This window comes from Cricetulus griseus, chromosome 5 (genome assembly GCF_003668045.3).
Source record: "Cricetulus griseus strain 17A/GY chromosome 5, alternate assembly CriGri-PICRH-1.0, whole genome shotgun sequence".
Lineage (NCBI taxonomy): Eukaryota > Metazoa > Chordata > Mammalia > Rodentia > Cricetidae > Cricetulus > Cricetulus griseus.
In genome coordinates, this window is record NC_048598.1 from 123,141,373 (window position 1) to 123,165,115 (window position 23,743).

The window sequence follows — 23,743 nt, forward strand, 5'->3', positions numbered from 1 at the left end:
ATTACACAGAGAAACCCTGTCTCCAAAAACCAAAAAAGAAAGGAAAAAAAGGAAGGAATGAAGGAAGGAAGGAAGGAGGGAGGGAGGGAGGAGGGAGGGAGGGAGGGAGGAAGGAAGGAAGGAAGGAAGGAAGCAAAGAAGAAGTCCAAAGCCACCTACATAATAGCCAGGGCATAAAGGGACCACTCCAACTCACAGATGCTCAACTGGTGTTCAGGGCACTTGGAGCTTAAGGGGTCAAAAAGATATGTTCCCTCAATGTACACGCTATACCTAAGCTGATGTTAATTAGTACTAGCTGCCATAGTGACACCCCAAATCCAATTCTAGGGTTGGGTATCTTAAAGAAATTACCAAGGACAGAGCAAGGTAAGGCATACACAAGAAAGTTTATCTCCACATAACTGGTAATGAAGGATTTGAAACAACAGAGTATGGGGCTATATGACTGAAGGAAGGAGAGCTACCAGAAATATATTAACATTGATTTTCATTGGTTTTCTGTTGTTTTGTTTCGTTCTGCGACAAGGGCTCATATAGCTCAGGTTGGCCTTAAGCTCACTATGTAGCTGAAGATAACCCTAAGGTTCTGATCTTCCTGCCTCCATTTCTCAAGGGCTGGGATTACAAGCATAAGCCATACACTTGGGTAGAACTTTATTTTCAAAGATAATTACTTGTGATGCCATGTCAATGAATGGGGAAAAATTAGGATGCATACACACACATATATACACACACACAATATAACAATTTTGTTTAAATATTGAAGATATACTTTGTTGTTTTGGAGGGTTGTTTTTTTTTTGAGACAGGGTCACTCTGTAGACCAGGCTGGCCTCGAACTCACAGAGATCCACCCTACTCTGCCTCTCAAGTTCTTGGATTAAAGGTGTGAACCACCATCATCCAGTGATACATATATTTTAAAATAATGAAAATTTCTTTCTTTTTTTTTTCTTTTGAGACAGAGTCTCTTTATATAGCTCTAGTTGTCTTGGAACTCACTCTGTAGATGGGGCTGGCCTTAAACTCAGAGCTCCACCTGCCTCTGCCTCCTGGTGCTGAGGTCAAAGGTGTGCACCACCACACCTGACTGACTGAAAATTCTTAACCATATCACCAAAGCATAGTTCTGCTCCAGACAGAAGGAAGACAACTGATTGTTATTCCTTCTCTAATGAGCATGTACTCAGCATGTAGTCCAGGCTAGCCTTGAACTCAACACCCTCCTGCTTCTTTCTCCTGCATACAAAGACTACAGAAAGGAGCCACCTACACCCAGTTTCATGGACTTGATATCAGAAAATAGATTTACCCTGAAATTTCTCATTTAAGATGGCAACTTTTGCTCAGTGGTGGTGGCTCCCTGCACTCAGGAGGCAGAGGCAGAGGCAGGCAGATCTCTGTGAGTTTGAGGCCAGCCTGGTCTTCAGAGTTCCAGGACAGTCAAGGCTACACAGAGAAACCCTCTCGGGGAAAACAACAACAACAAAAAAGATGGCAACTTTCACTCATAAAAAGGCTCAAAATTTCTCAGCAACCTTAGAATATAGATTCCAAGCTACAAGGCAACTCTTTAGGAAAGGGGAAAGGACTTTTGTGGCACAGACTGATTTTGTCCTCTATGTGCTGTGGGCACACTCACACTGGACCTGGACAGGGACCCCACTGGAGAGCCTGCTCTTATAAAGCTATAGAAATGACTGAGAATTCACTACAAATACTTAGAAACACAGGTCACAAGTTATATTCAGTGACCATGTATAAAAGTTGCTTATTTCTCAGGGGTGGAGGAGGGGAAGAGGGCTGGAGAGATGGCTCAGTGGTTAAAAATATTGACTGCTCTTCCAGAGGACCTGGGTTCAATTCCTAGCACCCATGTGGCAGCTCACAACTGTCTGTAACTCCAGTTCCATGGGACCTGACACCCATGGCAAAACACCAATGTATACAGAATAAAAATAAATTTTTTTTTAAAAAGTTGCTTATTTCTCAAGAATGGATATTAAAAAAAAAAAAAATCTATGCACTAGCGCCATCTTGTGGGGAGCCTGGCAACTACCATAACCAAGAAGCAAGCTATCCTCCCATTCATTCATCTCTGGGCTTTTCAAGAAAGTCTCTAGCCAGGAGTGTCCATAACCAGGAGTTACAGGCTTTGTGATGATCTACTACGTTACATTAGAGTCCCGAGAGCGGCTGGTACTGTTTGTTTTTAAGAATGTCTAGTCCTGATCCTAGAAACGCCTGTGAGAGGAGAAATGGGAAGGCAGGGCAGAGGGACAGAGTGCAGCACACATCCATTTGTGGACTGCACACCTAGTCCAAGGGCTAGGTGCAGTGTGAGTAGTATATTCATGTGTAAGGATCATACTACTGCCATGAGGCAGGGACTCTGCAGAATAAATAGAAACTCCCCCAAGAGTACCTGCTGATTTTATAACGTCAGAAAGAAGTTTCACATTTACAGTCACTGAGCCTTGTGCTTTGAAGTTGTTTTATTTATCAATGTCAGATCGGTTATAACCAACTTGGGTACAATTCCAAAATAGAACTCTTTTTGGATTCTGGCCATAAAATTCTGCTCAAGCTTATTAAGAGCTTATAAAATAAGAAAGTTTCCCTAATAGTTTAGAAAAAATACTAATTGCTAATAAATTGATTTCATACTCAAAGTAGTAGTCTAACATTTTGAAAGATGAAACATTACCCTTTTAAACTTGCAATGCATCAGTTAATCTCAGTGTCCCAGGCTCCAGGGGAGGTGACGTCCTCACCTGGCCAAATGGCTCTGGGAGTGAATTAAGTGTTAAGGAGAGGTCAGTATCGCAAAAGCAACCGAACATGAACACTGACGGAGGAAGTGACAGCTCCCAGAAGCAGGACAGGAGACAGGCAACGAGCAGAGATATCCAGAGGAGGAGAGGCTGAACAACGTATCAAAGCTCTCCTAGGAATGGTTGTATACTTGGGACCCACCCAGCTGAAAACTCATTTCCAGAAAAGGACTTCCCCTGTGACAAGGAAGAAGCACATGGCAGTAAGCTGGGCTTTGGTCCTATATGCAAAGTGGGAACATTTCCAAGCATGTAAAATAAATCCAAGTAATAAAGTTGGGATAGACCCTAATAAATGAATATGGAAAAGCAAGAAAGATTAAAATCATGAGGTTGAATTAGGAATATGAATCTGACTCTGGGTCACTTCTTCAACTCCAGAAGGAAGTTTTCTCCCTGCCCCAGAGAAAGCAATGCAGTGGAGAGGGGAGAGAAGTACAAACGTCTCTCAGAGCCTGACAAAGTTACTCCAGAGAGACATCTTTGTTCTCCCTCTTAACATGAAAAGCAGAGAGGAAGAGTGAAAATAAAGTCCAAGCTTCCCTTGCACACAGAAATAGGGGAGAAAGGAGGAGAAAGAATAAACTCCTCAATTAAAATTCCAAACCATGGGCTCCCCTTAAAACAACAGCCTTGCTCCATCAGAAGTACCTGGGGTTAGTGTAACTTAGCACTATGAGCCAGTCATCTGGGCTTCCACCAATGACATTAAACAGCAGGAGGTAATTTAACCTTGGCTCCAGCTTCCCACCTGTCCTGACCTGCAGGAAGCAGCAATCACGACAACTTGATGGGAAGGTCATCCCCGTACTTCCGGAGCAGCTTCTGATGGTTATGGTCCACTGACCACTGCTGGGGAAGGTGCTTAGGCTGCATGGAGTCCAGGAAGTGCTGACGCCAGCGGCTCTCCAGTTGCATGAGGGAGCGCAGCCCACCCTCCGTGTGACGCTGTACCACCTTCAGCCCATGAGGAATATAGCTTTCATTGTATATTCTGCCAAAACATGAAGTTGCAGAGGATCTGAGCTAAATAAGCACTGGCAGTCCCACAGGCAGATAAGAGAGAGACCCCAAAATACACACTGTTTTAATGTTTTCAAAATACCTTTTTCTCACCTCTTAATACTTAGCATACAAGGCTCACACTGAAGGCATTTAGGGTTTTGAGTTATACATACAATCAGACTTATAGGGAAACCTACTGCCTGGCCCATGGTGAGGGGTGAGGAATACTGATCTTGTATCTGTTGGACCAAGGCTACTCAGGGAATAGTTTACTTCTCTGTAGGCCATTAACAATTTATTCTAAACCATACCCAGTATTAAAATAAGGCTGTTAAATCAGCCCACATAGCCTGGCTTCTCAGAACACTGCCAAACCTGGGTGTAAAATTTAAGGCAGTCCATTTCTTCAGTGCCTTCTTCTTCACACAAACACACACAAAAAATGTCAGACCACATTGGCAGGGAGTGTTTCAGTCATAGTGAGAAGTTCCCATGGCTGCTCAGCTGTGCAGATGGTATACTATAGATGATGAAATCCCTGCCTACTCCCCAGCTAGACAGGAAACCATAATAACTGCTGATACTATGAGAGCAGAGCTTCCCTCCACCTCCTTCAAAGGGGAAAAAAAAAAAAAACACTTTTCTCAAAAACACCTTGCTCCAAGCTTCTTTTCTCTCACTAACTCCCAGTCCTCCAGCCAAGCCCCCGCCAGCTTAGCAACTTTGGGTTCTCTAGTATTTGCAGGTGTTTTATTATTTGCCTCATCAGCTTCCCACTTTTTCTTATTTGTTTTCTGAGACAGGGCATCTCTATGTAGTCCTGGCTGTCCTGGAGCACAGTAGGTAAACCAGGCTGGCATTGAACTTACACAGATATACCTGCCTCTGCCTCTGGTAGTGTCACCATGCCCAGTCCCATATGTTTTCACTCTGTCTCCAAACATCCTGACACAGTCTGAATCTATCATCTAACTCTGGGACCTGCTTATTGGAAAGGTATATGGCTAGCCAAGCATGGTAGTGCACACCTTTAATCCCAAATCTTAGGAGGCAAAGGCAGGAGGAGCTCTGTGAGTTTGAGACCAGCCTGGTCTACAGAGTGAGTTCCAGGACACCAGGACAGCCAGAGCTACACACAGAAACCCTGTTCAGAGGGGGAAAAAAACTTTGAACACTTAAAAAATATGTAAGGTAAAAGTAAAATGTCATTAAGTTGCTAGTAGAAATAAAAAGCCAATTTATGTAGTTTGAGTTTGGTGTTGCACACTTCAGTGTATCTTTAAGTATTTGTTTAGAAAATACAGTATCTCTTAGCTGTGGCAGATCAGTAGTATGAGTGAAACAAATACTTTTTGAATAAAGAAATGTTTGCTGCTATAAATATCGTTTTACTTGTTTATTATCAGCCTCATTATCAGAGTTTTATGGAACTACAGCTACATAGTAACCTAAAATGCTTATTGTTTGAGCCATGTACGTGCATGTTCATGCCTCAGGATCATAAACTGCTTGTTTAGAAACATTGAGTTGTGTCATATTAATTCAACTATGTACTCATATGGAAGAAGGGGGAAAGAAAAAGGAAAGAAGAAAAAAGATGAAATAGGACAGTGGTTTGCTCAAAATTCTATCCAGTAGGTTCAGACCCTATGTGCAGTGAGACAAGAAATATGAATGAATGCACTGGTCAAAAATCTAGGTATGAAGTAAGACACACAAAACCACATATACTTTATTTACTTCATGGCAATTCAGAGATTTCAGGGTATTAATTGGCTATTGTTTTCATCTTATGTGCTGACTTTAGGATTAACCTCTACAGAAGGATGCATGAGACCAACTATACTTGACTTTACAGAGTCAACAACAGATACCTCACAATTGGAAAATCTCGCTTTAAAAAAATCACATCTTATTTAAGTGTGTGTGTTGTCTGTGTGTGTACACTTGTAGGAGTCCACACGTGCAAGCGTGCCATAGAACATGTGTGGAGGTTAGAGGACAACTTTTGGAAACTGGTTCACTCAATCCACCATGTCAGTCCTAGGGATCCAAGTAATGTTGTCAGCACCTTAACCTGTTGGGTCATCTCACCATCTCTTATGAAAAAGAAAGTCTCAAACTGTTTGATTTTGCCCCATGGTATCTTCAACAATTAGATACTAGATTAATAAGCATGTGGCTAAGCACTGGGATTGTGACAATCATTTTCATGAAGCTGCTGTCACTGGATCATCCCCTATCCTTTCTCTGAACACAACAGTAAGTCATACCTGGTCTCCAGGCTGGCAGCCTCTTGGAGCATCTCCTCTGTAACAGTATCTGTGTTATAAAACTCCCTGAGTGCATGCAGCAGCTCTTCTTTCCGATGGGCAGGCAGGCTTTCTGCGTTGAGCAGGGCTCTGGCTCCAGAACGCACCTGCCTACGCTCTAGATCTTCCAGCAGGCGTAAGCCCTCCTCTGATCCAATGGGAGCCTGGAACTCCTTGGCCAGCTGTTGCTTCAGATGGTTGTCATAGTAGTTGGAGATGGCATGGCAGGAGGTGCAGAGCAACAGCACATCATGGGAGTTGTGGTCCTTCATCTCAATAGGAAAATGCTTTCTGTACTCATGTGGAATGATATTTTTCCTGGAACGAGCCAACCCCAAGAGCAGTGCTCATTAGCTTATGATACAGATGAACTACTTGGAGTCTAACCTGGGCCTAAATGTGACTGGAAAGGCTTGAGCAACACAACTCAATAGAAGTTACATGAAGGCAATAATATTACCTATGTCACTCTCAGGCCCACCTGCCTGCCTTATCTACCAGTGCTCATAGGGTCCTCTCTCCTTGAATTAAGTACAGACTCCCTGCTGTCAGGCTTGACTGGCAGAGGCTAGTAACAGCCAGTGTTCCTAGAAAGGAGAGTCTCAGAGAAATGAAATGATATTATAATGGCTTTTAATTTAATCAAAATAACTCTTCAAAAGTCTGGTGGGCTGAGCAAACCAATTTTCTTTATCTGAGGACTCCCTCACTCTGACACTACTTTCTGGCTCACCAAGATCTGTCATCATTGTCTCAGCAGAACTAAGTTCTCAGGAAAAACTCTCAGTGGCAACAGCTGTCTCACTTTGCAGAGAAAGACAAGAAGTGAATGACTTAAAGCAGCACGGTGGCACAAGCCTGGAACCCCAGGGCTTGGAAGGCTAAGTCAGGAGGATAACTGCATTCAAGACTACATAGACATATTCTGTCTCAGCCAGGTGGTGGTGGCACTCAGGAGGCAAAGGCAGATGGATGTCTGAGTTCAAGGCCAACCTGGTTTACAGAGGGAGTTCCTAGATAGCCAGGGTTACATGAGAAACTCTGCCTGGGAAAAAAGAAAAGAAACATTCTGTCTCCAAATGAGAAAAAGTGATGTCTAACCAAAATTAAGATTAAAAAAAAAAAGAAAATAACAAAACACACTAGGAATGGTGGGAAGGAGAGGAAATGGGGAAGCAAGGAGGAAGGGAAGTTGGGAGGGAAGAAAAAGAAGAGAATTTACTACACAGGGGCCATGAGAAGGACCAAGCACAGGTACTCAAGCCCCAGTGGTCAGCCTTATGTTCACTGTGGGAACCCTAATGTGAAAAAACAGCCTTGGGGAACTCTGTAAACAATACTAAGGCTCAGAAAGCTTGAAAGCTTGGGGGAGGGGGGTACAGGGGTACAGCCTCAAGGTCTCCCTTAAGGGGGATAGAAGCCATTAGAGATGGCCTGGCAGAATGATGAAGCTGTTAGGAAAGCTGCAATGTTTATAGAGCTAAGACTCTCTGTGTGGTGGTTTGAAAGAAAATGGCCTCTAAAGGGAGTGGCATTAATGGGAGGTGTGGCCTTGTAGGAGAAGGTGTGGCCTTGTTAAAGGAAGTATGTGTGTGGGGGGGTGTGAGCTTTGAGGTATCCTATGCTCAAGCTACACCCAGTGAGACAGTTCACTTCCTGTTGCCTGCAAGTGAAGATTTAGGACATTCAGCTACTTCTTTAGCACCATATCTGCCTGCACACTACCATATCACACCACAATTATAATGGATTAAACCTCTGAAAATGTAAGCTATCCCAATTAAAAGTTTTCCTTTATAAGAGTTGTCATGGATGGTGTCTCTTCACAGCAATAGAAACCCTAAAACACACTGCCATGTGGGAAAACTTAACCAAGGTATCTTAGGGCTCAGCATGTGACTACACAGGCAATTCCCACAGGAGGCAGGTTACTTAATCTAACACATTACTCACCGGATGTAGGTATCTGTCTTGCCACATACAACACACAGGTTCTCTTTAACCATCAAGTAATAATCTCCTGGGGATTCAGGTCTTCCTGCAGGTTCAAACTGTAGCCTGACCACAAAAGGTTCTTTACTCACCAGCTCTTAGGAAAAAGAAAACACATCAGTGCTGGGCTGCTCCCACCTCTACTACCAAGAAGCCCTCTTAAACTGTTGTGATGTGCTAGCAGAGAATGCTGGGTTATGACTACCCACACATCTCAAGGTCTCTTTGTCTTCCTCTATTCACTCTCTTCCATACTCCACTCACATCAAGACCCTAATTATACATAAATATGGCAAATGAGTCTCATACCTCCAATGCCTTTGTCCAGGTACCACTGAGCTTTCCTCCGGTCACAGGTGCATAGAGGCTGCCCATCAGGGGCTTGGAGAAAGCAGTTATCATAAAGAGGTGATTTTCTGCAGGGAAAAGAAATCTCATACTGAAAGCTGTTGGTCAAGCTACAAGACCTTCCCACACTCCCTTCTTAGTGATTCAAACTGTTTTTAACACCAGAATCAATCACACTGCATACGGAAAAACAGGCAGGAAACCACAGTCAATCCTCAGTAAGCACTGGCTAGGAAGCAGAGCTACAAATGAACTCTTATGGACTGAGACACCAGGAAGTGATTTGGGAGTTGTTCACAGAGCTCTGCGGTGAATGAAAACAGGAACAGAGCACCAATAAGCTGCCAAATCACTGAATTAAACTGTAAATGAAAACTGTAAAAGTTCAAGATAAAGTAATGAGGGCCATGTGGGTTGATTTCTGGCTCACAGGCAATGCTTCCCTCATTTTAATCATCTAATCCCTAAAGTGCCATGCTCCAGGGAACAAACTTACTACTTAACCTCCTCAAGAGGTATCAGTCAGTCACACAGGAGAGTCTCACTAGCTACACCATAAAGCTGGTGTGGGGCTGGAAACACTCATGAACAAGAAATCTGAAGAATTTACCATTTATCCTGGTAAATATGAGGACTTCATGTTATTCGTGTTCATAACATTCTCAAACAAGAGATAAAATTATATCCCCTTCAATATTTCATTACCACTCACTTATTTTGGAGAGAGGCACACACATTGTGCATGTGGAGATCAGAGGACAACTTTGGGAGTCAGTTCTCTCCTTCTACCGTGTGGGTCCTGAAGACTAAACTCAGGTCATTAGGTTTGGCAGCAAGTGCCTCTACCTGGCAAGCCATCTCTATGGCCTAATACCTCTTTTACAGGTAAAGTTACAAGCCAAACAGTCAGTGACAAAGCTAGGGTACATTCTCTTCATTTCTATTCCAATTGGCAAACAGAAAAATAAAAGAAGAGGAAAAGAAAAATACACAAATAAAGAGAAGTGTAGCCCAAATGTCACTAAAAGCAGGGAAAGTTTCATTAACCCTGGAGAGTCTCTGCTGCCTGACTCGGTAAAGCTCTTCATCAGCATGGAACATATGAGTTACCTGGCAGAATAGCCCACCCCCAGGGGTTTTCTTTTATGCTTCCTGGGGTCTCTCCCTTGGTTGCTGCCTAGTACCATTCCATCAGGCTTAGCCTTCCTATTTCTTGGCTTCTGTTGAGACTCCAGTGCTTCGCCATTAAGTTCTTCACACAATCGGCCAAGTCCCTTGCTTCGGAATGGGATGTCTACCATAGCTCTGCATTTCTCCAAGACTTTCCGCCAGTTGACTTGGTCATTGTTTTCCTCCTCATAGGAATTTCTAGACAAAGGGTATCCAAGAAGATGGAGAAAGAGAGCCACTGAAATCTGCGCATCCCTGGCAGCATAAGTTACCTGAAGAGAAAAGTTAGAGGTCAGTAGAATATGGAAGACAAGCCACAGTACCTTCAAAGTCAATTACAAGTGCCTTGGAAACTACTCAGGGTAGCACTTGCTTAGTAGTATAAAACCTTGGATTCAAACACCCCCCCCCATTCTCTCTCAGATATTTTGCTAATCCCAGCACTTGGGAAACTGAGTCAGGAGTATGACTGCCTTGAGGTTAAGGCCCATATGAGCTACAGTGTGAGACTCTATCTCTAATACAAAACCAAACAAAAATAAAAGTCTACTATGGTAGCTGAATTGATAGTTCAGTTGATAAAGTGTTTGCCTTGCAAGCATGAAGACATAAGTTTGATCCCCAGAGACCATGTAAAAAAGCTGGGTATGGTGGCATTTGCCTGTAATCCCAGAATTGGAAAACTAGAGATGGACAAACTCCTGGGGCTCCTAAACCTGTCTAGGATTAGTGGGATGCCAAGCTTTGTCCTTTTTTGAGAAAAAAATCTAGTTATATAGGTTGGAATGGCCTTGAGCTAGAGACACTCTTGACTCCAGTTCCCAAAGGTGATACTAGAGGTATGTGTTACCATGTCTGGCATTTTAAAAGGTCAACTTTATTACATAGAAATTAATCTTAATAAAATCATTTTTCACTTACCACCATTAAAAAGAAAAAAAAAAAAAAAAGAACAGTCAGTTTGGTGGCACAAACCCTTAATCCCTACAGAAACAAGCAGATCTGTCAGTTTGAGACTAGCCTAGTCTACATACATTTCCAGGTCACCTAAGACTACACAGTAAGACCCTGTCTGGAAGAGTAGCCCCAACCACTAAGATATCTCTCCAGCCCCTGTGATTTAAATTTTTACTATTTTGAGGCAGGAAGAGTTAGTTTCTCAGCCCTGTTGTGCAGACAAGTTGATATGTATTTTATTTGTTTGTTTTCAAGGCAGGGTTTCTCTATATAGTCCTGGCTGTCCTGGAAATACAGTGCTTTGTAGACCAGGCTGTCCTCAAACTCACGGAGATCCACCTGCCTCTGCCTCCCAAGTGCTGGGATTAAAGGCGTGTACTATCACCACCCAGCTTTATTTACTTATTTTTATTTTATTTTATGAATATTTGCCTGAATGTATGTATGTGTAGTTGCTGCCTATGGAGGCTAGAAGAGAGCACCGAATCTCCTGGAACAGTTACAGGTGGTTGTGAGTCACTATGTTTGGAGCTGGGAATAGAATTTAGATCTTCTGGAAGAGCAGGAGTACTTACCTGCTGAGCCATCTCTCCAGCCCCCTATTCTGAAATCTTAACCACTATGCTTATAGTTACAAAAAACAGCATTGCTAAATACTTTGTCACATTGTTTATCTATATGTATGTACAGCTACTTGTGCCACAGTGTGTGTGTGTGTGTGTGTGTGTGTGTGTGTGTGTGTGTGTGTGTGTGTGTAGAGGTCATAGGACAACTTGCTACAGTCAATTGTCTCCTTCTGCCAAGTGGATCCTAGGGATTGAACTAAGGTTTCCAGGCTTAGTGGCAAGTACTATTATCCATTGAGCCATCTTGCTGGCCCCAATTAAGAATTATTAACTCTCAAAAAAATTATTAACTAACAATAACCTTTGAAAAGTCTCAATTCCATAGCAATGAGGATCATAAATTGGGCTTCAACTTTGATAACAATAAACTTTGCCCACTAACTTTTTATTTTGAAAGTTTTCAAACCCCAGAGAGGCCAAGGGAATATGAGAATTGACATTCATAACAGTCAATAAATGCTCATTTTTACCTATTTTGGGACAGGGTCTTACTATGTAGCCCTGGCTGTCCTAGAACTTGCTATGTAGACCAGTATGAGCTCAAATTCACAAAGATCAATTCACCTCTGTCTCCTGAGTTATGGGATTAAAGGCACAGACTACCACTACTGGCTTTAACTTTTTTTTGTTTTTTGTTTTTCGAGACAGGGTTTCTATGTGTAGCTTTGGAGCCTATCCTGGCACTCACTCTGGAGACCAGGATGGCCTTGAACTCACAGAGATCTGCCTGCCTCTGCCTCTGCCTCCCGAGTGCTGGGATTAAAGGTGTGCGCCACCAACGCCCCGCTGGCTTTAACTTTTTACAACACAAATATCATACACTTTTTTACTAGATGAATATTAAAGTTAAATTGTACCTATGAAGACTTCACCGTAGGCCAGTAAGAGGGGATCAATGGGTAAAAGTGCTTGCTGCCAAGCCTAACCACTCCAGTTCAATCCCCAGGAGAGAACTGACTCCCTCAAGTTGTCCTCTGACTTCCACACACTGTGCCATCAGGGAACACACACAATAAATAAAAATGTAACAAAAAAGATACTTCACCTCTAAATATGTGAGGATGTATTTCCTCAGCTCAGGGAATTCTCCTGCATAATCATAACACTTAAGAATTTTAATGCTGGCACAATACAAGAACATTAGCAGATATATAGTTTTACTGTTTCCAATGGTCCTAATAATATTAGTCTTTTACAAATTAGGATCCTGATTCAGTATGTAATCAAGCATCATAAATGGGGCTGACGCTATAGCTCAGTAGACTGCTTGCCTAGTACACACAAGGTACTGGGTTCAATCCTCTATACTGGAAAAAAAAAAAAAAACTATAGTAAGAATCACACATTTGATACCACTGCCAATAAACTATTTTTTACATGATAGTTTTCTTGATCTCTAAGCCATGTGCCAGACAATTCACTCAGGATCTAGTTCAATTATTTTAGCATCCGGACAGAACTAAGCAATTATAAACAAGAATCAATCAGGACATTGGCTAATCCACAAAGAAACCATATATCCTCTAGTAGTTCTCTGTTCCCCGCTGAAACAACCTATTTTGGATGTTTCAAGGAAATGGAATTACATACTATATAATCTCTGTGACTGGCTTTTCTCACTTAGCATAACTCAGAGTCTCATATTCATTTATATTCATTCTCTCTGATTCCTGAGACAGAGTCTCTTCGTAGACCAGCTTGGCCTCAAACTGCAGTGAGTCTCCTGCCTCAGCATCTTGATAGAGACAGGAGACAGACAAGCCCCTAAATGAGTTAGACCTTGCTGTCACAGAACTCATTCTATAGACCAGGCTGGTCTTGAACTCAGGGACCAGCCTTCCTCTGCTGGGATCAGAGGAGTTCGCCACCACACCCAGATTTTCTTATCAGTCTCTCTCTCTCTCTCTCTCTCTCTCTCTCTCTCTCTCTCTCTCTCTCTCTCTCTCTCTCTCTCTCTTGTATGGTACTGTAAACTGAGTCCAGGCCTAGAGCATGTCATGAAATCTATATCCTTAACCCTTATGTTTCCTTAAATATGAATGGACAGCCAAGGTTCTAAACATCTGGAAAAAACATGAGTGCCAGGAAACAAAACAAGCATTTATGAGAAGGAATTCTGAGGAAAAACAGGTGATACAAGAAATGGAAGAAAACCAGAAATCCTTACTACTCTATGTAAAAATATGTTGGGATAGTCTTTCTGTACACTGTGTGAAGATGTGTCAGTTCTTATCTCACCTGCCTAAGGCACCTTCTGAGGGATTTGATAAAGAGCTGAACAGCCCAATAGCTAGGCAGCAGAGGACAGGAAGGACTTCCAGAAAGAGATAGGAACTCTGGGAAAGAATTAGAGATAGAGGAGATTTACCAGTCAGACTCAGAGGAAGTCAGACATACAGTACTAAGGAGAGGTAACTAGCCACATGGCAAAACATAGATTAATATAAATGCGTTAAGTTTTAAGAGATAGTTTGAACAAGCCTAAGCTAAGGCCAAGCTTTCACAATTAATAAGAAGTCTCAGTGTCATTATTCAGGAACTGGTGGTCAAAACAAAGATCCAATACAAAGATATTGCATCCATTAAATAGAAACAAAAGGCTATTTTAACAACATTTACTCAGGGCTGAAGAGACAGCTGCAGGTAAAAGTGTTATCTATGCCAGTCTGGCCACCTGAGTTCCAACCCCAGAACCTGCATAAAAAGCCAGATGCAGTAGCATGAATCCAGCACACCCACCCCAAGATGGAGACAGAGAGCGGACAACACGAGACTTTGTCTCAAGAAAAAGAAAATTAGAGGATCAATTTGGGGGATCCAATAATCTAAAAAGAATAAGCTCTAAAATACAAAAAGGAGAGTAGGAAATTTTCAAAGAAAATAATCTGAGCATTCTCTCCTGAACTAGAGGACAGGAAGGAGCAACCAGACAGAAAGGGTCCACTAAATCCTACCACCATAAGTTAGGACATGGCCTCTACTCATGCTTGTCATCAAGGACTTCAAACAAAGAAGGACAGAGAAGAACTTCCAGAAATAACAGCCACACATTCTAATGTTAGAAGCAGGAATATGAGGAGCAGGGCCTTCAAAGTTCTAAAAGAAAATGGCTTCTGCCCTAAACAACTAATAGAGGCAAATCACTTATTCTTTCAGACATGCAGGGTAAGAAAAGGAAAAGACATGGGATTTAGACACTTCAGGAGCTACTATAGAAGAGAGGTGAAGGGAGCCACAAGCCACGGATAGATAGAAGAAGCAAAGTTCAGCATGTGGTAGGCAGCATGTCTGGACAGCCAACATTCCTGACCACAACATGACTGTAGGAGGACAGCAAAGGACCACAGGGGGGACAACAGAGGACTATAAGGGGACAGCAGAGGGCTGGGCCACAGGGGGATGGACAGCAGAGGGCTGTAGGGACAGAACCACAGGAAACAGGGTAAGTGTGTTTAGTTACTCAATCTGAGACAGTCAAGAGCCACAATTCTGCTAAATAGGCTCGGGTTAAGTCAACAGTGTACAGAATACTAAGGAAACAAAAATATAAACATCATATCCTAAGAAAACAAAGTATTGTTCCTGATGAAAATGGGCTATTTATTTATATTGGGAAGATGGGGTAGGGAACAAATAAGAAAAATGATACATGCATGTAATCTGGAAGTATAAAGGTAATTACCAGAAAGAAATTAAAATGGTCACCTCTGAGAAGAAAAAGCAAAAGAAACAATGGGGTAAGAAAGGCAGAGAACTACTTACTGTTTCTTATGGTAAGATTTACAGTACTTTAAAAAATGTTTATGCATTTGTATTTCTGGAAAAACACATTTTCTGATGCTGGAGCCTTTATCATTTACTACAGAACTAGCAATTAATATTCTAGGTATCACCCACCAGAATTAACTTCTGATAGAGAATATATACTGGGTACTTTATATTCTCAAAATTGCTTCTCACTGGGGCATCCACAGTAAGAGCTACAGCCTCTGGATCTCACACTACATAGCCTTAGTTTTTCCCTTTGATATAGTGCTGAGAAGTCCCCTTTAATAAGTTAACAGCATGTTTTACAAGTCATATCCTCCCTGAGGTGTTGAGGCATCTGCTTTTCTCAAGATTTTATCTGCCTTCCTGGTTCTTAGAGACATGCATGCCTGGTATTCTTGCTATTGTCAGAGAGTTGTTAATTGTATCTGTATTGGGTATATAAACTGGAAGCCTTGTGGGATATATGAGAATTTTTAGAAAGGACTCTAGGAGAATTTTTAAGAACTTTTAAACAGAACTTTAAGAGAGAACTTTTAGAGAAAGAACTTTTGAGGAGAAATCTTAAAGAGAGCTTTTTGAGAGAGAACTTTGGGAAGAACATCTTTTGAAGAATAAAGAGCCACAAGAAACGTGTATATGAACTGATTCATTCGCCCTGAGATCATATTTGATGGGGGAGGTCCTTCTGTATTCTGTAAATATATGTTTCTCTTATTGGTTGATGAATAAAGCTGTTTTGTCCAATGGATAAGCAGGATGTAGCCAAGAGGAAGTATAGGTGGAACTACCAGACTAGAAGAATTCTGGGAAGAGGAACACAGAGAGTGAATCATCAAAGAGATGTCATATAGCTGCCAAGGAAGCAAAAGGTCTGGGCATCACCAGTAAGCCAAGACCATGTGGAGATACACAGACTAATAGAAATGTGTTAATAATTAAGAGAGAGCTAGCCAATAAGAAGCCTAAGCTTTCAGCCAAACAGTTTATAATTAATATTAGCCTCTGTGCATTTATTTGGAACTAAAAGGCTGTGGGTCTGGATGGTAAAGAAACTTCTGTCTACACATTTAGTTAGCCCAATCTACCTGCTGTAAGTCTCCTGCCTGAACCATCATTATAATGAAGTGTCCTGCACATTCAAAACTAAAATGCAATAGGACTCCTAATGCATCACCTAACAGTCAACTTTACAGTCTCACTACCCAATGCTCATATTGAAGATTAGAATCAACTACTCTGATAACAAGTACCTGGTCTTCAGTAAGATTCTCAGCTTCCCAGTTGCTGCAACGAAGTAGAAGGGACTTGTCAAGTGGAAAGTTCAAAATAGTCTCAGCAAGTGATTTCAGGCTAAGCCCATTACAGAGTATATTGTTTCTATAAGAAATAAATAAAAGCATGTATCAAAAATGGGAAAATGGCATGAAAAGGAAAACTTTTAAATGACCAGTAAAGAAGACAAATAAGCACAAGAAATCAAAGAAAATGATGATTTGCTATCAGATTTACAATGGTTTTTGTTTTGTTTTTTAAACACATACATCTAGTATCAATGAGGCATAAAAATCAATTCAACTCATATAAAATTGGTGGATTGGCCCTCTTTATGATTATGAAAAAGTTTAATAATAAATAACTAACAAAAACTCAAATACAAAAACTCTCTGATCTAGCATCTCCCTTTCTGGGAGTTTACCCAAAGGACAATGAAACTCAAGTGGATATTCACTGCAGCACTATATGTAGCAAGAATTGTAAGCAGACTAAATATCCTTCAATGGTACTCATGCCTTATGCTTTATATATATAAATAAAAATGACAAAGCTATTGTTGTCTAGGAGGTAAGAGTATTAAAAACCAGTAATTGTTTCTATTCTTCAAAACTTTCTGATTAAAACTGTTGCAGGGGGCTGGAGAGATGGCTCAGAGGTTAAGAGCACTTGCTGATCTTGCAAAGGACTCAGATTTGGTTCCCAGCACCCACATGGCAGCTCACAACCATCTGTAACTCCAGTTCCAGGGAATCTGACACCTTCTCTGCCACATCAGGCACTGCACACATCTGGAGTACTTACATACATGCAGGGAAAACACCTGTACACATCAAATAAACACAAACAAATCATTTAAAAATTGATGTGAGGTAACAAAAAGGATTTTATCGTTGATCTTTGAAAATTAGAGTAACCAATTAAGAAAACATCAGTGGGCCAGTAAGTTGGCACAGGAATAAAGGCACCTCCCACCAGATCTGACAAGCTGAGTTTAATCCCAATCCACACGGTATAAGGAAATAATGTACTCCTACAAGTTGTCCTCTAACTGAAAGGTTCAGGCATTTTGCTGGCCTGCCCCTGTTACCTGGTGGAACAAGCAGTACCCTGGTCAGCCCAAGGTTCCATGGGAACTAAGTCTGCACGCAGGTGCAGAGGACCCCTTTAAAAGACAGGTCCCTGCCCATTTACGCTCTCTGTTTCCACTCTGCTTCCACTCCCTGCTTTCTCTCTACTCTGTCTCCCACCTATGCTCTCTCTCGGTCTCTCTATGGCGACCGGCCATGGTGGTCAGCCATTTACCCTGTTCCTTTCCTCTTCTTAGTCTCCCCATTCTGCCGGGCCTTATAATAAACTTATAGTCAATATGTCTCAGCATTTCTTTTGTCTTCTTTTTAGATAAAAGAATAACATTTTGGCGCCAGGAGTTCCATACAGCCTGGACTGCAATGAAACAACCAGCTACCCTAGGACATGGCAGCACTCTAACCTTCTCAGGTCCCCCAAAGATGGTCAACGCCACCCACATCAGCAGGAAACAGTCTTGAGAATTCGACGCCCTTACTCCTTAACCTGCCATGTCTAACACTCCCACCTTTTTTTAATAATAAGTAGAGGTGGGAATGAAAGGTTCAGGCATTATGCTGGCCTGCCCCTGTTACCTGGTGGAACAAGCAGTACCCTGGTCAGCCCAAGGTTCCATGGGAACTAAGTCTGCACGCAGGTGCAGAGGACCCCTTTAAAAGACAGGTCCCTGCCCATTTACGCTCTCTGTTTCCACTCTGTTTCCTCTCCCTGCTTTCTCTCTACTCTGTCTCCCACCTATGCTCTCTCTTGGTCTGTCTATGGCGACTGGCCATGGCGGTCAGCCATTTACCCTGTTCCTTTCCTCTTCTTAGTCTCCCTACTCTGCCGGGCCTTATAATAAACTTATAGTCAACATGTCTCATGTCTCAGCATTTCTCTTTTCTTCTTTTTAAACAAAACAATAACACTAACCTCTACATGTGTACCTTGGGGGACATTCTCTCTTTCATACACACACGCACACGCACACACACGCACACACACATACACAAATAAAATTTTAAGTAAATAGAATGAAATTTACACACACACAGAAAACATTAAACATTAAGAAAACAAGTATGGTGGTACATTCTTAGAATTCTAGGACTTGGGAAGTAAAGGCAAAAGGAACAGAAGTCCAAGATCATCCTCGGCTACATACAGTTCCAGACTAGCAGGGCTACTTGAGATCTTACTCATTCATTTAAAATGTTTAAATCTTTGGGTGTGTGTGTGTGTGTGTGTGTATGCACATTTGTATAAATGCAGTGCAACCTTGAATATCTGTCCTTATCCTCTTCCTTGTTTGAGACAGAGTCTCTTTGCTGTTCGCAACTACATATGCCAGGCTAGCTAACCAAGGAGCTTCCTGGGATTCTCCTGTCTCCACCTCTCACATCATACAGAGCTCTAGGATTTAGACATACACTACCTCACCTGGCTTTACGAGGGTTCTGGAGATTCAAACTTAGGCAAGCACTTTTACCCACTGAACCATCTTCCCAGAATTGTCTTTAAAAAAAGGGGGGGGAGGGAGGGAGGAAGGGAGGGAATCAGCCAGCCAGGCATGGTGATATATATACTTTTAATCCAACACATGGAAAGCACAGACAAAAGGATCTCTGTGAGTTTGAGGACAGGCTGGTCTATACAATAAGTTCCGTGCTAGTAAGGGAACATAGTGAGACCTTGCCAGAAAAAGAAAAAGAGTCCTAATGCCTAATGGACACACTTTTTTTTAAAAAAAGTAAAAGTGGGCAAGGAATATAGACGTGGGTTAGTCCATACAGCACTTGCCCAGCACACATAGAGCCCTAGGATCAATACCCAGCAGCACTAACAACACCTCTGTGGTGGAGTACTTGCCTGGCATGCACAAGGTCCTGGATTCAATCCCTGACACCAAAACAGTAACAAGGAAAATCAGTACGTGAAAACAGACAACTTATGACAATGACCCAGAGTGAGCATCTGGAAGTCACAGAGCAAGCAAAGGCTCCTGTCAGTGTTACAGCACAGCTCTCACCGCTGTGATGAAGAAGAATAGGAAGCCTTCCCTTACCAAACAAGCAGTCAACAGTCACATCACACTGCCTGAGACCGAAAACAGCTCTTGGTTAAACTCATGAAATTAATGATATGGGGGAGATACTAAATTTTCTTTAGTTCTATTAAAAACCACAAAAGTGGGACCTGGTGAAGTAAATGCATAACATGTATAAGGCCCTAGGTTCTATCTCCAGCAATAAAATGAAACAAAATATAAAATAAAATAGGGGCTGGGTAATGTCAATAATGGTCAATAATTTCTTTAATTATAGTAAAATTTCATTTAAAATGAAGGGTCTTGGGCTGGAAATATAACAAATGATACAGCACTTGTCTAATTTATTCAAGTCCTGAAGCTCAATTCTCAGTACCAAAAACAGAGAGATCCGCCTGCCTCTGCCTCCCAAGTGCTGGGATTAAGGGTATGTACCACCACCTGGCCACAATTTCATTCTTATTTCTAACCACAACTTGTACATTATTATTTCATGATAATATTCCTTTGGCCCAGTTCTCTTTTGGGGCTATTTTTGAGACAGGTGCTCACGATCTAGCCCAGGCTGGTCTCACACTTACACCCTCCTGCCTCAGCCTCAGAGAGCTCAATGTACTTTTAATTTATGTACATTCATTTAAGTGTCTCCAAAGCCCAGAGAGTATACATGAGGACTGTGGTTTCTGGAGAGATGGTACAACAGTTAAGAGTATTTGATGCTCTTGCAGAGGACCCAGGTTCAGTTCCTAGCTCCCACATAGTGTCTCACACCCTTCTGTAACTCCAGTTCCAGGGAATCTGATGCCCTCTTCTGGCCTCCACAGACACAAACATACACTCAGGCAAAACACTCATAAAAATAAATAAAATCTAAGGAATAAATAAATAATGAATAAATGAGGATTGTGCATGTACCTGAGAAATCGTGACCCCTGAAAGATGGAGTGAAATAGTTTCTACAGAAGAAAATGCTAAGAAGGGAAGCCTCCCTTTCCAAGTCTAGGGCAAGGTTGACCATTATTTGGGCATAAGGCTGGTTTGCAAACTAAAATGCTGACCAGAAGTCAGGTCTACTACAGGAGTAGTAAAGACCTGGGAAGTTAAACTGAGTACAGGAACCAAAAAAGGAAAGCCCAAACTTGGCCCACTGTTGCCATCTGTAACTCAGAACTCTGAGGTCAGGTCATCTAATTTCTCAAGAGAAACCACAAGTACAGATTCTTTTACTTAATCTTCTGGATTTACACAGATTTTACATGGGGAAAAAAATAAACAAACCCTAAAGCTCCAACTTAGCCAGTGGGCCACTGGTTCATAATTTCTCCTTTACAAGTGATGAGAGGTTGATCAGAAAAGAAATTTAGCTAAGCAAACTTTTCTCAGACATTGCTATGTCTCCTCACAAGTTCAACATGCACTTTCAAAGCCTTTAGGTTTCTATGGAATTCTAAATGCTTCATTATTGATTCCCCAGTACCTGCAGCACTTGTATAATGTTTGCCCCATAGCTACAGGCATCCTAGCATGCATACAAACCATACCCTTGCTTCATGGCTAGGTAGCGGAGGTCCAGACACCCCCGTACAATGAGGCCATAATCCTGTAGAAGCTTGTTGGCATCTTCTGAGCATCCCACTCCTACTTTCAAGATGGTGCCATCTGCTAGTATGTCCAAAAGAGTTCGTGGTAGTGTTTTGCCTCCATAGATCAGCCTGGGCAAGCGAATCAGTGAACAGAAGCCACTTGGGGAAGCCATCTGTAGGAGTGACAAAGGACTGGCTTTGCCTTCCAAATTCACCTGTAAAAGACAGAGCACAGTTCACCTCCTTGCTCAGCAGCATGACAAAAGGAAACTCTGGCTAAAAACCCAATCTAAGAGATATGTCCTCAGCTTCCCAAAGTGAACAGCAGAATGGGTTTGAAGTTACATGCAGGGAGAACCTGTTCTAACAGATGTGGGACCTTATAAAGCAGCAGTCTGAATAAGTTTCACAGGGCCAACTCCAGGCCATGAAATCTAATCAGTCCAGAAATAGTGACCAGCTGACTCAGGAGCTCTGGGACACACACAATCAGTCATGCTGGGTTTAAAAGGCTAAGAAAAACAGGCTAAGAGCAGAATACCAAATGGTACCATATCTGAATGCTCTACTGCACATGCTAGTAACTGCCCTTATTTCCCTGATCAGCACTGCCTCAAGAGGCAAGTTTCAAAAGAAGTAGAGGCTAAGCATGGACATTTGCTCTGAATGGTGTATGAGGTGGTAATATATGAGTTTGAGGCCAGCCTGATTTGCATTTTGAGCTAAGCCAACCAAAGCTATATATTGGGAACCTTTTTTTTTCCTTTTATTTTTGGTTTTTCGAGACAGAGTTTCTCTGTGGCTTTGGAGGCTGTCCTGGAACTAGCTCTTGTAGACCAGTTTGGTCTCAAACTCACAGAGATCTGCCTGCCTCTGTCTCCCGTGTGCTAGGATTAAAGGTGTGTGCCGCCGCCGCCGCCGCCACCACCACCACCACCACCACCACCTAGCTTGGGAACCTTTTTCAAAAACACAAAGCAAATAGTGCAGAGTACACCTCTGCCAGCATTAACAGATCCTGGTGGGACAAAGTCACAAATAGAGTTATCAAAGCACAAATGCTGAACATAAGGTAGGACTTCTTCTTCTTCTTTTTTTTTTTTTTGGTTTTTCGAGACAGGGTTTCTCTGTGTAGCTTTGGAGCCTATCCTGGCACTCGCTCTGGTGACCAGGCTGGCCTTGAACTCACAGAGATCCACCTGCCTCTGCCTCCCGAGTGCTGGGATTAAAGGCGTGCGCCACCAACACCCAGCTAGACTTCTATATATTAATAGAAGAAAATAACTATGCATATTATCTATACACTTACATAAACATTTACTCTTTTGGGGTATGACCCCCAAAAGGTAAGTTTGAAAAAATGCTGAAAGAATGTTATCCCAGAAAAACATATAAAATCTGTTCTAATTTTCAAGGGTTTAAAGATTCTTCTTGTTTTTGTTTTTTCAAGACAGGGTTTCTCTGTGAAACAGTTCTGGCAGTCCTGGAACTCGCTTTGTAGACCAGGCTGGCCTCGAATCCATTGAGATCCACCTGCCTCTGCCTATTGAGTGCTGGGACTAAAGGTGTGTGCCACCACTGCCCAGCTGGGTTTAAGGACTCTAAAAGCAATCTACAAAACAGATTAAATACCCAATAAATCATTCTCACTTTTCAGGAAAAGAAACTTTCAGCCTATAGGTGAAACAGCTTACCAAACAGAGATGGGATAATGGCAAGGCTGACATTCTCACTCAAATTTCCCAGTTCTACAACAGCAGTTCTGAAGAGTAATTTTTCCCCGGTAGGAAATTTAAGTCTGAAGAAATCTTTGGTCATCACCGTGGAAGAAGGGAGTATGTAGACCTCTAGCAGGTAGGAGGCAGACTCTGCTGGGTATCCAACAGCACAAAACATCCAACGGTACACATGCTGCAACAACTACTCACAACACAGAACCATCTGCCAATCATGTCAGCAGTGAGGCTGAGGAGCCCAGCCTGTTCTGACTATGGGTGAGGCTCTCATACTGCCTATAGCTATGGCTGGCATGGCCTAAAGGACTTAGAACCTTTCAGGAAAAAAGAAACATATAGACCAATCTCTCATACACAGAAAGTGGCATGGTAAAAGCAAAGGTAATTATCAAACACAGTGTCACAAGTACTGGGAGAAGAAATATTTCTTGAGGCAATCAAGATTATCAAAGATTGCTACTAATAACAAAATGTAAGAGTCTTTGCCTTTAAATTCTACCTTACTATTCAGCACAGCCATGATTGACTCACCAAAACCTTAGACTTTCTTCTTAGACACTGCTTTACCAATTGGGGCTATTTACACATCCTCAGAAGAAAGCTGGTGCTGTGTGTGATGAAATACACCTTTGATCCCAGCACTTGGGAGGTATACGCAAGTAGATCTCTAGGAGTGTGAGGATAGCCTTGTTGTAGAACAATCTTTTTGTATACTATAAATATGTATTACTCTCATTGGCTAATAAAGAAATCATTGGCCTATAGCTGGGCAGGAGGAGGTTAGGTGGAAAAATGAGGCTAAAATGATGCTGGAAGGAAGAAGAGTGGAGTCAGAAGAGTCACTAGCCAGACACAGAACAAGTAGGACACACAAAATGGGTTAGAGGTAAAAGCTATGTGGCAGAATATAGATTAATGGAAATGGGTTAATTTAAGTTCTAAGAGCTAGTTAGTAAGAAGCCTGAGCTATTGATGGAGCATTTATAATTAATATAATCCTCAGTGTGTTATTTGAG

At 42.0% G+C, this 23,743-nt stretch overlaps 1 protein-coding gene across 4 annotated transcripts in view; it reads right to left on the bottom strand.

Annotated features, from left to right (window-relative positions):
• Nucleotides 1-2,481: 2,481 nt before the first annotated feature.
• Nucleotides 2,482-23,743, bottom strand: part of Exd2 (exonuclease 3'-5' domain containing 2) — a 37,397-nt gene continuing 16,135 nt past the window's right edge. For all 4 annotated transcript variants that reach the window (XM_027418401.2, XM_027418402.2, XM_027418403.2 and 1 more), the window contains 7 exons: nt 20,950-21,206; nt 16,272-16,398; nt 9,608-9,939; nt 8,459-8,565; nt 8,111-8,246; nt 6,119-6,475; nt 2,482-3,834 (listed from right to left, as the gene is read on the bottom strand). In XM_027418401.2, coding sequence (XP_027274202.1) covers nt 3,618-3,834; nt 6,119-6,475; nt 8,111-8,246; nt 8,459-8,565; nt 9,608-9,939; nt 16,272-16,398; nt 20,950-21,206 — 1,533 coding nt within the window. In that variant the 3' untranslated portion in view covers nt 2,482-3,617. The remainder of the gene's footprint in view (nt 3,835-6,118; nt 6,476-8,110; nt 8,247-8,458; nt 8,566-9,607; nt 9,940-16,271; nt 16,399-20,949; nt 21,207-23,743) is intronic.